Below are 11,358 nucleotides of genomic sequence, written 5' to 3' on the forward strand. Positions count from 1 at the left end.
CTGCTTTCTGGCCCCGAATCGGCAGTTGTTTGTTTGTCTGTTTTGGATTGAGTTTTTGCGCAGGAATGACACTTGGTGGGCTCAGGGGGCTGTGCGGGAGACTGGGGGTCGCACTCGGGGTGGCGAGTGCCAGACTGGCAGCTCTCTGGGCTCCGGAAGCTGCTGTGGTCGCTCGCCTGAGACAGACTCTCTCCTCTGCTCTTCAGAGATTTAGTCCTGAGAACGAGTGTGCCTCAGAAGGCCCCACAGTGGGCTCGATGGTCGGGGCCTGGTAGTGGCCGCGGCAGCGTCTGACCGCCTGACCATGAGTCTGCTGAGGCCCAGCGGGCTGAAGGCCCCCACCAAGATCCTCAAGCATGGGAGCTGGGCCCTGAAGGCACCCTCGGCCGGTAAGTGCGCTCAGCCCAGGCCAACGGAGACTCATTCCCACCCGGGAACCCCATCCCGAGTCCTCGCCAGGGAAGGGCTCCCTGAGCTGTAGACACGTCCGTGGCTCTGGGGACAGCTCTCACACACGAGTGTCACGTTCTGTGAGTTTACTGTCACGGCAACCGGTGACAGCTGAGGCGACCAACCCGCTCCCTTCTAACTGCTAGCTCCCTTGCCCGGGCTTGGGGACAGGCTTAGGGAGGTGGACTCACCTGGACTAGAGGGCCTCATTGCCGGCCAAAGCCACAGTACAGTGGGGAGGGCAACTGGCACCCCATGTGACTCTCCACCCTCAACCTCACCATGAGTAACCCTGAACGGAGAACCAGAAATAGGCCCTGAGCATTGGCTGTGTTGCTCCCCGCCCAAAAGAAAAAGAAGATGGGCCAGTGGACACAGCAGAAATAAGACACTGGGTTCGAGCTTTCACCTGGCTTGGTCCGTAGTATCACGGGGTGTATCCAAAGATTTCCCCTGAGCTGCCCAAAGTATGACTGCGGCCTGGGATGCTGCGGTAGGTGAGCACGTCCGCTTCACGGCTGGCCCGGCCAGGCTTCGCCACAAGCAGCCCCCGTCATTGGCTGGGAGTAGCCACGAGCACTGCTGGGTGTCCCTCTCCCCCAACCACACTTTAACTGGACCTGCACAGGCCCTTCCTGTCCCTTCTGACCCTTTTGACCGTTTCTGCTGTTCCAGCGGCTGCTCCCGTTGAGAAGACCGTGCCTGGGGAGAAAACCCCCAGCGCCCCCTCCTCGGAGATGCAGGAGGAGTTTGTGGGCGACTTCCAGGTGGGGGAACGAGTCTGGGTGAACGGGAACAAGCCTGGATTCATCCAGTTCCTCGGGGAGACCCAGTTTGCCCCTGGTCAGTGGGCCGGGATCGTCTTGGACGAGCCCATCGGCAAGAACGACGGCTCGGTGGCGGGTGTGCGCTACTTCCAGTGCGAGCCGCTGAAGGGCATCTTCACCCGGCCGTCCAAGCTGAGTAGGAGCTTGCAGGCCGACGATGAGACCAACTGCCAGCAGCCAGCGCCTGCCGCCTGTGCCACACCGCCCCTGTCGGCCTCCCCTGCCCTTGCCGGCACCGCGAAGGTGCCCCAGTCCCCCGCGAAGGAGGCACCGGCCACCCCTCACATCAGCAGCCTGACCAGGACGACCAGCGAGTCCATCTCCAACCTCTCTGAGGCTGGCTCCCTCAAGAAAGGGGAGCGGGAGCTGAAGCTCGGGGACCAGGTGTTGGTGAGTGCCGAGGGCATTGGTCGCGGGTGGCTGTCCATTCGCCTGTCTGGTTCATCAGCTCCTCCAGACTCGCGGTTTGGGTGGAAGCACGAGCAGCCGGGACGCCTGGTCCTGCAGTTTCCAGCGTGATGGATGCGTGCGGGGATGCTGCCAGTTTTACCAGTTTAGCCAAAACAGGGTGGAGGGGTCATGCCGTGGGGAGGGGTCATGCTTTGCACGCCTCTGACCCGGGGTTTAAGTCTTGGTCCCATGTACAGTCCCCCAAGCACATCCCGGAGTGATCCGTGAGCACCAAACCAAGAGTAAGCCCTGAGCACTCTGACTGTGACTCAAAAACAAACCAATGAACAAAGTTGGAAATCGGTTCTATTTCTCTGGTTTTCGATGTTTTTGCTTGGGGCGTCACAGGGTGGTCGCACACAAAGCACCCTTCCCCCGGTGCTCCAGCCCTGTTTGTCAGCATTCCTGTCAGTGTCCAGCGCTGTGATTCTGTTTTGCTCTGTGTCCCGGGAGCCAAGCGTCAAGCCAAGGCATAGTGAAGGAGAACTGGAAGATCGAACTCTGCTAAGATACGAGAACAGTCATTTTCCTTTAGCTGGTTTCTGGCTTAATTGTTCTCCAGCGGTGGGGTTGCCAGTGCTCCGCTCCCACACCCACGGGGCAGCGATCCCCTCGCCACACCAGGTGGCTGGCCTGGGTCAGAGATTCCCGGGGGTGTGGTCAGCCAGGCCACCGGTGACAGCGAGTGGGTGTGAATGCCGCTGCCTTGCATGGACACTGAGCAGCAGCGTCTGCTCACCCTGTAGGGGTTGCGGGGGGAAATGGCACTTTGACCTTTGGGGTTTCTTCAGGAAATCCCGACTCTGAAGCCAGAATGTTCATCTGCGGGGGTGGGGGCGCTGTGCGCAGTCCAGGGTGCCTGACCCACGTCCCTCCATCCCTCCTGCAGGTGGGAGGCATGGAGGCCGGTGTGGTGCGCTTCCTCGGGGAGACGGACTTCGCCAAGGGGGATTGGTGCGGCGTAGAGCTGGACAAGCCACTGGGCAAGAACGATGGTGCCGTGGCCGGAAGGAGGTGGGTCCCCCTGCCCCCCAGACAGCCTGGGTCCATGCACGGTGCCCGGGAGGCGCTGAGAGGACTGCAGGCCACTTCACTTGGTTCTTAGGCGGGGCCACTTCCGGTGGCACTCGGGGACCCTGCAGGGATGTGGGTACAGCCTGGGGCCCCCATATGCAGCTGTGCTCGGGCCGCAGGAACCCCCCGGGCCTGCTGTCACCCTTCAGATGCCGGGGAGGCTGCTTGGAATCGCCCTTGGTTTGCGTGGTGGGGGTGGGCGGCATGCGAGCGAGTGTGGGTGTGAATGTATGAGGGAGTGTGTATGTGAGCGTGTGAGTGTGGGGCTGTGAGAGTGTTGGTGGGGACATGGGCATGAGAGTGTTGGTGGGGGCGTGGGCATGAGAGTGTTGGTGGGGGTGTGAGCGTGTTTGTGGGGGAATGAGAGCGTGTCAGTGTTGGTTTGAGAGCGTGCAAGTGTTGGTTGGGGTGTGCGTGTGTGTTACTGTGGGGCTGTGGGTGTGTGGAAGTGTTGGTTGGGGTGTGAGTGTGTGTGGGTGTGGGAGTGTCGGTGGGGTGCGAGTGTGAGTGTGTGTTGGTTTGGGTGTGAGTATGTGTGTTTCTGGGGAGTGAGTGTGTGTGAGTGTGGGGCTGTGGACATGTGGGAGTGTCTGTTGGGGTGTGAGTGTGTGTGTTTGACGGGGTGGGAGTGTGAGAGTATGGGAGTGTTGGTTGGGGTGTGAGTGTGTTTGTTGGGCTGTGAGAGTGTGGAAGTGTGGGAGTGTTGGTTGGGGTGTGAGTGTAAGTGTGTGTTGGTTGTGGTGTTTATGTGTGGCAGTGTTGGTTGGGGTGTGTGTGTGTTTGTTAGGTTGTGAGTGTGTGTGAGTGTGGGCTGGTGGAGGGTATGATGTTTGTTGGGGAGTGAGTGTGAGTGTGGCGCTGTGGAAATGTGGGAGTGTTGGTTGGGGTGTGAGTGTGAGTGTGTTTGTTGGGGTGGGAGTGTGAGAGTGTGGGAGTGTTGTTTGGGGTGCGTGTGTGTGTGTGTTTGTTGGGGTGTGAGTGCGTGGGCATGTGGGGCTGTGGGAGCGTGTTCGTTTGTGGGGGTGTGAGACTGTGGGACTCAGTGGACTTCTGGGTCGGCGCTTGTGTCTCTGGCCGAAGGTGTTTTTGTCCCCCCCCTCCTCGTTGTCCGCAGGTACTTCCAGTGTCAGCCCAAGTATGGCTTGTTTGCTCCCATTCACAAAGTCACCAAGATCGGCTTCCCGTCCACGACGCCGGCCCAGGGCAAGGTGGCCGCCGTGAGGCATGTGATGGCCACCACCCCCGCCAGCCTGAAGCGCAGCCCTTCGGCCTCCTCGTTCAGCTCCGTCAGCTCCGGGGCCTCATTCGAGTGCAGCAGATCCGGCCGCACGCGACTAGTAAGCAGCCCCCTACCACTGCGGGGTGCTCGGGCCCCCACAGACTCCCACAGCCCCAGGGGCGAGAGGCGGAGCAGGAGCACGTGGGCTGAGCAGCTCCGGGTGGCAGGCGAGTGGCTTCCCAGCCACCACCAGTGACAGGAGCAGGGATGGGCCTTTCCTGGGGTGCTCAGGGCTACTCTCTGGCCTCAGGCCACCTTAGGGATGAAGTGGGGTAGCTGAAGGGGGCGCCTGAGGGTCAGAGCAGGGCCCAGAGACTCTGGGGAACGCTTGGCCCTTCATCTTGCTTCTTTGCTCTCTCCGTCTCTCCCTGCTCCCTCCTGTCCCTCTGTACCGCTGTCCACATGCAGAGTGGCCTCGACTTCTGTCCATTGCGGTGCCGCAATTCAAAGCTGGGGCCTCGTGGCTTCTCCTCTCATGTCGATCTGAGTCATAAACACTAAAGTGTGTCTGAATATGCAAGGGTGCCCTGAGATATTGTCCACAGGGAAACGGGCCCACGATGGAGAGGGTGTCCCGGGGGGCTGGCTTTGCTGGGGGCTGCGCTTCCTGCCGCCGCCTCTGCTCCGTGCATTGACCCTCGATGCGGAAGAGGAGGGAGTGAGTGTGTGTGCAACGGAAGATACAAAACAGATGACACGGGAACGGGAGCCAGGAGGCCACGCGCCGTGGGCACAGGCCTGGGGCCAGTCCTGTCTTGCTCGACCACCACCAGGTTTCCCTGCCCCACCTGTATCCTCACGTCCGACTCCTCCTTCCCTTCGCCTCACCATTTAGGAGGAGAGCAGACTCAGAAGCCCCTCTCCTTCCCTCGCGAACCAGCCCATTTGTGGAATTTGGTTTTGTTTTTCTGCTTGACTGTGGGCCATACCCTACAGTGCTTCAAGGGGCCGTTTGCAGTGCTGGGGTTTTGCCGGTGCCTCCCACCTCCAAGCAAGAGCCCTACGCCTGAGACGTATCTCCAGCCTCCCCCCGCTATCTTGTTTGGTTCTGTTTTGGGGTCACACTTGGCAGAGCTCAGGGCTTTCTCCCACCTCTGTGCTCGGGATTATTCCTGGCGGGCCTCCGGGATTGAGCCTGGGCAGCGCTGGGGCTTCGCTCTCCAGCTCTTTGGCCCCTGCCTTGCATATCTTTATGCAGGGTGGAGCTCACTCCTAAACTGAACATCACCGTTAGCGTCTATGACAGGAATATAGAAAGATTCTGTGTGACTTCACGGAAGTATACCTCAACAACATAATTCCATAAGTGCACACACAAGCGTTCATACACACAGTCACTCATACATGTACACGTAGTGCATACCGTATATACACAGGCTTATGGGTATACACACACAGGCACATACATGCATAAACACAACGCGCGCATGCACACAGGTGCGTGCAGATATGCCCACCGGAACATACATGCACGCATACATACATGCACACGGGTCCGTGCGTGCCCTGTGGAGGCCTCCCTGTTCGTCTGTTGGCTGAGTTGCTCTTCTGAGGTACCAGGCTCCCACAGAAGGCCTGGCCTTGCTGGGATGGAGCCTGGGGCCTCACAAACCACGCGCAGGGCAGAGGCTTTGGCATCAGCATCCTGAGTTCAGCTCGTGGCCCCGACCTTGCCCAGCCCCTCAGCACGCGCCTCCCCCCATGCTAGGGGTGCTGCTTTCTCCCTGCTCCAGCGCCTGAACCTCACAGTCTCGTCTCCATAGTTGGCTGAAAGAAGCCCATCGCTCCTGTGCTGGTTTCCTCAGGGAGCTGTCTCGGGCCCAGGAAGCACGTGCGTCTGGCCTGCCCCACCCGCTCAGGCCAGGAGGCTCAGGGAACACCGCCGCCCGCCTTTCTTAGTTTTTATTTTTGCTCTTTGGTGTTCACCTGGCAGTGCTCAGGGACTCCAGGCGTGGTGCTTGGGGGCTGCTCCCGGTGGAGGGGGGTTGAGCCCGGGTCTTGGTGTTAGACCCCCAAGGCTGGCAAGCTCTTCCCAGCCACCCCTTGAAATCCGAGTTGACTGCAGTTCCCGGGAGCACTGCACATGGCTGGCCCGAGAGCTCGTGTGCTCCTAGAAATTTTAGTTATTATTTGGTTTTGGGGCCACACCCAGGGGTGCTCAGGGCTTATTCCTGGCTCTCTGCTTGGGGGGTGGGGTCACTCCTGATGGTGCTGGATCTTGAACCTCTGCAAGCACCTTCCCCCACCCCCCCAACAGACTCTTTGGCCCTGGGGAGGGCATTTAATCGGACGAGATATACTTTAAGTGTATCGGGAAATCACGGCCAGGTCCTTACGCACAGGCAAGGATGATCCCGCTCTCCGGACAGAACCAGGTGGCTAGAGAGCTCCCAGCAGGCAAAGCAGCAGTGGACAGCCTGGGCCCTGCTGGGCCCGTCGGTCAGGAGGCGTTTGGCAGCAGCTCAGATGATGCGGGGAAGCGGCAAGAGAACCTGCGGCTGGACTGCAGCAGGGCGATGGAACAGGGATGGCCGGGCAGAAGGAGCGGAAGTCCTGGCCATCACCGCTGCAGCCCCCGCCACCATGTGCCCGAAGAATGAAGATCAGGTCCCGCCATGTCCCCTCCTGCAGGGGCCGTTGTGCAGAGAGGGATCTGGGTCTGCAGAGCGACCATGAGCGACCACGAGCCCAGGATAGAACGGACAGGACCCCCGGTCCCCGCAGCCCTTCAGCCCACTCCCCTCCCCTCCTCACTGTCTTTGCCTCTTCTCTCCTTCCCTTTGTGCTTGGTCTTTCCCTGAGCTGCCCTTGCTGTCCTGCTCGCTGGGCGTGAGCCCTCACACATTCGAACCCACCACTTTTTCCTTTTTTTTCCCCTGGACTTTGGCCATGCCCCAGCAATACTCAGGACTTACTCTGGACTCTGCACTCAGGAGTCACTCCTGGTGGGCTCGGGACCCTATGGGGTGGGTACCTGTAATCCAGCTCAGGTCAGCGGCGTGCAAGGCCAGCGCCTTTCCCGCAAGTTTATCATTCTAGCCTCTCATCTCCCATTTTCGAAGGCAGATGGCAAAGGGGTCTTTTATAGGGTCACACCCAGTGACCCCTGGGGGCACGGGGCCATTCCCAGAGACAAGAGTCTCTGGTTACTGCTATTCAGGCATGGGGCGGGTGCCCGGGAGAGCGAGGTGAGCTGGAAGGAAGAGGAAGAGAGAAGGGACAGGCTGCCCAGGGAGACCCTGACGGACCTGCAAGGCTGAAGATGCTGGAGCCGGCCTCAAGCTCAAGCCAAGGGCTCAGCCTTAAGGAAGCTCAGGCCAGAGCGGGCTGTGGAGGGGGCTGCCTCCGGCTCTGCAGAAGAGTCTCTGGATTCCCACGAGGCCCGAGATCAGTGGAGCCCAGGTCCCGTCCAAGGATCTTCGGGAAGGTTTCATGACGTTTCTGCTGAGAGTCGCTGGCCCATATGCAAGGATGCAGCACTGCTCCATGTGCTTTGCCGAGGATCACCGCGAGCATGCCCGTGTCGGCCGGCCCCATCCCCTTCACGTCTCTTTTTCCTTTGCAGTTGCCGGAAACCTCCTCCCGCTACGCCCACAAGATCTCTGGCACCACCGCCCTCCAGGAGGCGCTGAAGGAGAAGCAGCAGCACATTGAGAAGCTGCTGGCCGAGCGGGACCTAGAGCGGGCGGAGGTGGCCAAGGCCACGAGCCACATGGGGGAGATAGAGCAGGAGCTGGCCCTGGCCGGAACGGGCACGACCAGGTGACGTCTGTGCAGACGGCAGTGCCGGGGCCGAGAGACGCCTGCGGTAGAGGCTGGGCGCGAGCTTGGTGCAGGCGGTGCAGGCAGAGGCCGTGGGTCCCCGTCTGCCGTCGTTGCGGTGGCGTCCGGCGCGTGGCTTGATCGCATGCGCCTTCTGCTCGCCCTGTGGGGGTTTAGGGAGTGCCGAGTTGTCCGCGCCGGTGCTTTCGTGGTGTGGTTCCCCTCTGGCCTTCCAGAAATGCCGTAGCTTAGGTGGGAGATCCATTCAGCTTGCCGTGGTGACAGGTGGCGATGCCAGCCCACAGAGGGCTGTTGGGGGCGGGCGAGGCCACTCACGCGCCATTGCCTCTACAGCACGTTCTGGAGCTGGAGGCCAAGAACAATGAGCTGCGGGCCATGCTGGAAGCGACCGACTGGGAGAAGGTGGAGCTGCTGAACCAGCTGGAGGAGGAGAAGAGGTGAGGCCGTGCCCGGAGCTGGGGGCTCCCTCGGCTGGGGCACTCCTGGCCTTCCAGGGCTGTGAGAACCAGAAACCAACGGGTGCCCAGTCCTGAGCGCGGCCTCACCGGGAGGGCTGGGGGGGGAGCTCAGTGGAGCCAAGCCACCCCCGGCCCTCCCTGCTGTGTCCACCTGGCCTGGTATTCAGGAGGCCTGTGCTGGGTGGCAAGGAACTGTCCTAACCCAGTGGGCCCTGTGGGAGTCCCTGTGGTTAAGTCCCAGGCGGGAGGAAACCCACAGTACTCATGGGGCACGACAGCAGACAGACAGGGCTCAGGGTAGGCTGCAGACAGACGGACGTGGTGCTCAGGCCGGGGTGCAGACAGACGGACGCGGGGCTGAGGCCTGGCCGCAGACAGATGGACACGGGGTGCTGGCCGAGACCGCCTTTTCAGATGGGCTCCCGGCAGTGTGGTGCCCAGGGGCACTGCCAGTGCCTGGCTCAGCCCCTCAGCTCCACGTGCCGACTCGACAGTCACTGGGAGCCCCTCCTCTCCCCGCCCCCGAGTCGTTGGCTGCTTCTCCCCCAGGGGCTCAGTTGTTGTCCCAATGTGGAGACAGGCGCTGGCTGGGAGGGACTGACAGGCGCCGCGGGTCAGTTTTTAACCACCTCTGTTAGCTGCGAGGCAGAAAGGGTTGATATGATACTGCACCTGGCGTTGGCTCGGCCTAGCTTCCTCCTGTAGCCTGCGGGTCCCACCCAGTGCTCGAAGCTGAGGGGACTCGCTGACTTTCTTTTTTTTCTTTTTGGGTCAACCCAGCGATGCTCAGGGGTTACTCCTGCCTCGGCACTCAGGAATTACTCCAGGCATTGCTCCGGGGTCCATAGTGGTATGCTGGGAATTGAACCCGGGTCGGCCACGTGCAAGACAAACGCCCTGCCTGCTGTCCTCTCGCTCTGGCCCTCCCCGACTCTCTCAGCCCTCCTGTGTGTGGAGCCGGGGGCTGGGTCAGGCGCATCTACAAGATGGTGGCCCTCATGGGGGGCAGCAGTGACGCCCCTCACAACGTCTCCCTCTCCCCCACAGGAAAGTGGAAGACCTCCAGTTCCGAGTCGAGGAGGAGTCCATCACCAAAGGCGACCTGGAGGTAAAGCCCGGGCAGGTCCCGGAGGCTTGCAGGGTGCAGGCAAGGATGCGGGGCGGCCTGGCCGACCCCGCCGGGACCACTTCTGCTGGAGACTCCGAATCAGACAGGGATACCTGGGGTCATGCACCTGGCAGGGCCCGGCTGACACATCTCTGCTCCTTGGGGCTGGAGGCTGCTCTTGATGAGCGTTTTTCTCTCGTTCTGACAGTCAGGTCTATGCCTTTGCCTCAGCTTTGATTTTCAGTCGAGCAGCACAAATCAAATCCTTTAGAACCCCATTTTTTGGAAGCTTTTCCTTAAAACAAGAAGAAGCAAACAGTCAGTTTGATAAAGACAAATTTCTATTTCTGCTTCTTTTCCTTCCTGTTTTAAGTTCATGGAAATTTTGTTTTCCCACCAGAAGGAGGTGAAGACCCTGCAGGTGGCCTCTGAGAAGCTCGCCAAGGAGAACGAGTGCCTGAGGGCCAAGCTGGACCATGCCAACAAGGAGAACGCGGACGTGATCGCCCTGAGGAAGTCCAAGCTGGAGACGGCCATCGCCCCGCACCAACAGGCCATGGGCGAGCCGAAGGCATGCGTGAGCCAGGGCGTGGGCACCGAGGCGGCCGAGCTGGCCGAGCTCAAGATGCAGATCGAGAGGCTACAGTTCGAGTACCAGCAGGAGGTGGAGAGCCTGAAGGCCCAGCAGGCGGCTGAGCGTGCAGCACAAGCCTCCGAGCTACAGACGCTCAGGTCGCGGCTGTTCAGGACGGCCCAGGAGCAGAAGAACAGCCTGGAGGCCGCACGGGCCAAGCTTGAGCAGATTGAGGACCAGCACCTGGTGGAGATGGAGGACGCCCTGAACAAGCTGCAGGAGGCAGAGACGAAGGTAAAGCACCTGGACGGGTTGCGGGCCGTGTGTAGTCAGCAAGCCCAGGCCCTGGCCAATGCCACGGCACAGCTGGAGGCCACCCAGCAGAAGCTCTTGCAGCTCGATGGGCTCTGGAAGGCCAGTTCCGAAGGTCAATTGGGAATGGAGAAGCTCAGGCAGCAGCTCCAGGTGGCTGAGCAGCAGATTCAGGAGTTAGAGAATGCAAAGCGGGCCGAGAGCTGCAGGTTGGTACTCGGGCGCCCTCGCCCACTTCCACGCTCGCTCCCTGCATGCTGTGTGTCAGTCTGCTCGCCGCCGTGTTCCGGCTTGGTGCTGACAGGTCTCCCGGTCACGTCCCGTGCGGTTCCCTCTGAGGGGACTGAGAAGGAGTCGGCATGATTCGGGGGTTGTCATTGGTCCCCAGCACCTGGATGCCGTGCTAGCCTTGGCCCCGGCTAATCGGGCCCGTCTGGGGTCTTTCTGAAACAGAGAATTCTTCACCAGGCCAGTGAGAAAACAAGATAGGAGCCCCCAGAGCAAACCTCTGCCCCCCACCTCTTGGGCTCGCTGCATACTCGCCGAGTTCGCCCAGACACTTGGGCTCGAGTCAGGCCGCGAGGGTCTTCCCCTGACCTTGCTGACCACCTGCTCGTGTGACGGGCTTTGCCCTCCTCTCCCCGAGGCGCCTCAGTTCCCAGCTGGTGCTCGATGCCTCTGAGCCTCTGAGCTCCCTCAAGGCTGGTGACGTGGCCCATCTTGGTATTTCTCATTGCCAGCCCCTCCGTCCCTGCAGCACAAGCCCCCGGCCAGCCCTGCAGAGATTTCATCCCTTTCAGCCTCTAACAGGTGCTTGGGCCAAGTCCGCCTTCCAGCATGGCCCCCTGCTGGCCACAGGCATGGACTCTCATGGTAGCCCTGACCCTGGGGAAGGACGAGACAGTGAGATCTGGGCCAAGCCGAGGAAGCTGCAGTTCTCACCAAGGAGCCCCGAGAGATGCCCTTTTCCTCCTATAGGATTGTGGTGGTAGGGACGTGCCCTCACCCCCCCCCCCGCTCCCCCCCGCGCTGGGCACTTTGTT

The 11,358-nt window shown here is 61.0% G+C and overlaps 1 protein-coding gene across 1 annotated transcript; it reads left to right on the top strand.

Moving 5' to 3' along the window:
• Positions 1-304: 304 nt before the first annotated feature.
• On the top strand, positions 305-10,492 carry LOC130024605 (CAP-Gly domain-containing linker protein 1-like; the record flags this gene model as incomplete). The annotated part of the gene is given in 8 exon segments (XM_056115311.1): positions 305-389; positions 1,126-1,667; positions 2,617-2,741; positions 3,916-4,138; positions 7,646-7,820; positions 7,823-7,842; positions 8,197-8,292; positions 9,833-10,492. Coding segments are annotated over 8 exon segments (1,926 nt in total), but the record flags the coding sequence as incomplete, so codon positions are not given.
• Between the last annotated feature and the right edge of the window lie 866 nt (positions 10,493-11,358).

The sequence above is a fragment of the Sorex fumeus genome, unplaced genomic scaffold (assembly GCF_029834395.1).
Source record: "Sorex fumeus unplaced genomic scaffold, SorFum_2.1 ptg000029l, whole genome shotgun sequence".
NCBI lineage: Eukaryota > Metazoa > Chordata > Mammalia > Eulipotyphla > Soricidae > Sorex > Sorex fumeus.